This window comes from Colobus angolensis, unplaced genomic scaffold (genome assembly GCF_000951035.1).
Source record: "Colobus angolensis palliatus isolate OR3802 unplaced genomic scaffold, Cang.pa_1.0 Scaffold171, whole genome shotgun sequence".
Lineage (NCBI taxonomy): Eukaryota > Metazoa > Chordata > Mammalia > Primates > Cercopithecidae > Colobus > Colobus angolensis.
In genome coordinates, this window is record NW_012114833.1 from 1,639,593 (window position 1) to 1,643,753 (window position 4,161).

General features: G+C 56.1%; 1 protein-coding gene across 1 annotated transcript in view; it reads right to left on the reverse strand.

The window, feature by feature from the left end:
* Window positions 1-4,161, reverse strand: part of OSBP2 (oxysterol binding protein 2) — a 296,306-nt gene that overhangs the window by 10,931 nt on the left and 281,214 nt on the right. The window contains exons 7-11 of the mRNA XM_011938353.1: window positions 2,180-2,329; window positions 1,860-1,963; window positions 1,538-1,633; window positions 1,270-1,454; window positions 764-776 (exon numbers count right to left, since the gene is read on the reverse strand). Of these exons, the coding sequence (XP_011793743.1) occupies window positions 764-776; window positions 1,270-1,454; window positions 1,538-1,633; window positions 1,860-1,963; window positions 2,180-2,329 (548 nt within the window). The remainder of the gene's footprint in view (window positions 1-763; window positions 777-1,269; window positions 1,455-1,537; window positions 1,634-1,859; window positions 1,964-2,179; window positions 2,330-4,161) is intronic.

The following is a 4,161-nucleotide window of genomic DNA, read 5'->3' on the forward strand; positions in this document are numbered from 1 at the left end:
TTCTTCTGGGATTCCAGCTAAATGGATTATTTTAGCGGTTACCCTAGGAATAGCAATAAACATACTTCATACAGTCAGAAGCGAATGTGCATCTTGATCCTCTTCCAGGGCAGCATGGGGGCCTTTGAGCAGTTTCCCTCCCTTCATTCCTCTTCTTACTGTGCGGCCGCATTCTAAAATGTTGTACCCCACATTATTCTTGTTTGTTCAGCATTTATGTAGGTTCACAGTATCTGTTATTCATTCATATGTCTCAGATCTTCCCTCTGGGGTCAGTTTCCTCCTGCCTGAGGTATATCCTTTCATGCAGGTCTGCTGGTGCCAAACTAAGCTTTTTGTTTGCCTGAAAATGCCTTGATTTCACCTTCATTCTTTAAAGATGGTCCCCCTGGGTGTATAATTCTAGGCTGGCAGTGCATCTTTCAGCTCACGGAAGATATCACTTGACTGTCTTCAAGCTCCCGTTTCTGTTGATAAGGGAACAGCTCCTTGGAAAGTGATGTCTTTTTAAAATCTGGCTGCTTAATAGTTTCCTCTGATTTAGTTTCACTGCACAGATTTAGGTGCAGGAAGTTCTTTGTTATTTTATCTTCAGGAACAGTCCCTCTTCCCTTTTGGGACTCTTGCTAGAAGTATGCCAAACCCTGCTCTCAATCTTGCTGAGCAAGCTTACAGAAATGTAGATTCCATTGCAGGAGATCTGACGGGATACTCTGCACTCAAACTAGCTCCCAGTGGAGGCCAGGGAGCCTGCTCCAGGGACCTCACTCTGTCTTCTCCCTGTAGCTTCTTGTCTTTTCTGGGTTTTGTCTCTTTAAATTCAGTTCTATCACGTCTTCTGACCTGTGTTCTGGTGATAGATTCTAGCTACTAAACCATTCCATAGGGTTCTCAATTTCAGTTATTTTTTTTTCTTTGTCAAATTTCTATTTGTTCTATTTGGACTTTCCTATGCCACATTTTATAGTTTTCTATTTCCTATGGTTATTTTCAAGTATGTTTTTTATTTCTTGTAGGGAGGAACAGGGAGGGGCTCTGTCCTATCACCTCACTTAAAGTCTGTGCATAGCGTTTGATAGTTTCACATTTATTTACTGTTGGGTATCTGCCTTCACACTGGGATGTCGGCTGCATAATATTGTTCTCTGCCCATGTCTGAACCCTCCCGACCTCCTGTGCCTGTCAGTTGCTTTCTGTCCACTGTCCTCCTTCCCTGTCCTTTGACCCCTGTCCTACGCCTGTGGTGGGGCCCTTGCCAGCCCTACTCACGGCAGCGGGTACTTCTTCCACAGCAGCTTGGCTGATAGGGTCTGGTACACTGTCTTCTGCTTCCCGTCGGAGCTGGGGCTGCTGGGACTGCTATGCACAACCTTGGAGCACTCCATTTGTTCATCCCACGAGCCAGACAGCACGTAGTGGGCCTTGCCCTGGCTGTCACTCACCACTCCTGTCACCTGTGGACATTGGCAGGACCAGCGTAGGTGCACACTCTGCCCTGGGCCCCCTGCGGTGCTCAGAGGTGGCTGGTCCTGCTTACCTTCCGGGCTGCCTCTTTGGAGAAGTAGCTGTAGGGCAGGAACTTCAGCTGGCACCGGTCATTGGTCTTATGGTTCACAATCTCGATGTCCCCTGACTGGCGAAGGAGGGCAGTGGTCAGCGGCCAGCCCCCGGGCCATGCACCCCTCCCCAAGGGTGCCCCTGACCTGGTCGATCCAGAGCTTGCCCACGTGGTCAGCGGCCAGCCCCCGGGCCATGCACCCCTCCCCAAGGGTGCCCCTGACCTGGTCGATCCAGAGCTTGCCCACGTGGTCAGCGGCCAGCCCCCGGGCCATGCACCCCTCCCCAAGGGTGCCCCTGACCTGGTCGATCCAGAGCTTGCCCACGATGATGTTGTGCACGGTTGAGGTGCTCTTCCTCCACACGTAGTGGTTCCCACTGGCCTGGAATTCTAAGTGGATGGCACCTGGAGGCGGGGGACAGGTCAGAGGTCATGCCCCCCATGCAGGGCTCTGGCCAGTCTGCCCTTAGGCCTGGTGTCTTGAGAACCCGGCTGTGGGTTGGAGAGGCAGGCCTACAGGGAGGCCTCCCTTGGAAGCCCCCAGCTGGCTTTTGCATCACCAGAATCCTCCCTCTTAGGCAGAATGTCTGTGTCCCAGGAAGGCACCGGGCCCCAGCTCACCTAGCGGCATGATGGAGATGTATTTTCCCCGGAACTTGCTGGAGATGGTGATCTCCTGCCAGAGGCTCCAGCCATGCTTGGAGAACACGTAGTGCGCAGCTGACGGGGGGTGGTGGCTCACCTGAGACCAGACCCATAGGACGTGAGCATCTGCCAGACATGAGCCCAGGTTCCACCTCCCCCAGCCAGGGAGGGACAGCTTGTGCTATCTCAGCAGGCACAGCTCTGTGGCCATAGGAGCAGTTCTGGCTGTTCCTCAGGTGGCCATGGACCCAAGGCAGGCCCCCAGGAAGGCACTGCCTTGAGCAGAAAAGCATCTGGGTGCTGTCCTGCGCCTCTCAGTGCCTGGCTCCTGGGCTGTGAAATAGGGGTGATGGCAGACCTCATGCCTCAAAGACGTGCTTGTGACAGGTGCACTGAGGGCTAATAAAACAAAGGGTGTCACACTGTGCCGAGGGTTCCATGTCCACTTCTCATCTAATCCTCCCCACATGCCAGGTGCGGCTGCTGTGCCATGTTATACCAAGGGGGCCCAGACTGGCAGTGTGATTTTAGCCAAGGGGCAGTTGGGCCCTGCCCCTGGCCAGCTTGGCTCCAGAGCAGGCATCCACATCAATGCACTGCCCCCGGCCCAGCCCTCCCCTGCCTCACTGGCAGTGCCACCAAACCTCCCTTGTCTGTTCTTCCTTATTCCATGCTCCTCTGGCCGTGGGACCCAGGCTTCCCTCTCCTAATGTCTACTCCCCAGGACAGCAGCCCTAGCCTAGCCCTGCCCCTGGCCTCCAGCTGCCCCGAACACCTCCCCTCAGACAGGCAGAGCCCGACCAGGGCAGAGCCGGGCTCCCGCTGCCCCTAGTGTGCCTCACCTAACTTTCTGTCTCCGAAAAAGGTGCCTACTTGCTTCCTACGCCCCAGGAGTGCAGGCCCAGCTGCAAACCACCCTGGGAGATGGTGAGCTGGCCCTGAACTCAGCTGATGCCTCCCCAAGGAGCCCGTGGGAAGCTCTGCCTCCTCCTCACGTACACTTCAGCATCCTGCCCTTCCAACCACTCACACCAAATGCTCTGCAGCCTCTGTGGCTCTCCTAATGCTCCTCCTCTAACCCTGCGCAAAGCCTGCCTGCCCTTCCTTCAAAATGCATCCAGTATCTGCCCCCTCCACTCCCACCTCCACCTCCCCGGGCCTCTCTGTGGGCCACTCCCTCCATTACAGGAGAGGGCTCCTCTGGCAGGTCAGGAGGCAGGCCCCACCCCAGGTGTACCACACCTCCAGCTGCTGCTTCTCCACCCTCCTTTCGTTTCCTGCCTTCACTCTCTCTGCATCAGCAAAGCTGCTCCTTGACCACCGAAAAGAGCTGGAAGCAGCCACAGTATCTGCCCTGCTTTCCCAGCCCCATGAGAACTGGAGCCGTGTCTGTTCACTTCCCAGCTGAAACCTCCATGCCTGAGCAGCACCTGGCATGTCGAGGGCATCTAACGTCTGCTGAATGGAGAAATACATTCACTCCAGGGTTCAGGCCAAGGACCTGGGATCACCCTGACTGCCTCCCACCCCCATATCCAAAGCGTCGGCAAACCAGCTGGCTTATTCTTCAACAGCTGCCCGTGTTCTGGCCTCCCCCTTCACCCAGGTCTGGCCACCGCACCCCTGCGTGGGTCACTGCGGCCGCCTCCTAACAGGGCCTTGCAGCAGCTGCAGCCTCTTCAACTAGCACCAGGATCTGAATGGCCAGCGTCCCATGCTCATGCCAGGAGCCAGGGCAATGCTGGCACCAACAGAATCACCTCGTTTTCAACCAGGACGCCCAGGTTCAGCATGGGGCTGCCACTGCTGAGGCTCCTGGGCCTGGGTCTTGGCATGTCTCCGTGGGGAAGGGGTGGCTGGGACAGGCTGCTGTCACTGGCTGGGGCAGAGTCCATCCCACTGCACCCAGGCTCCTCCTGCCAGCTGCCTTCAGCTCAGTGGCGACCCCATGCTCCTCC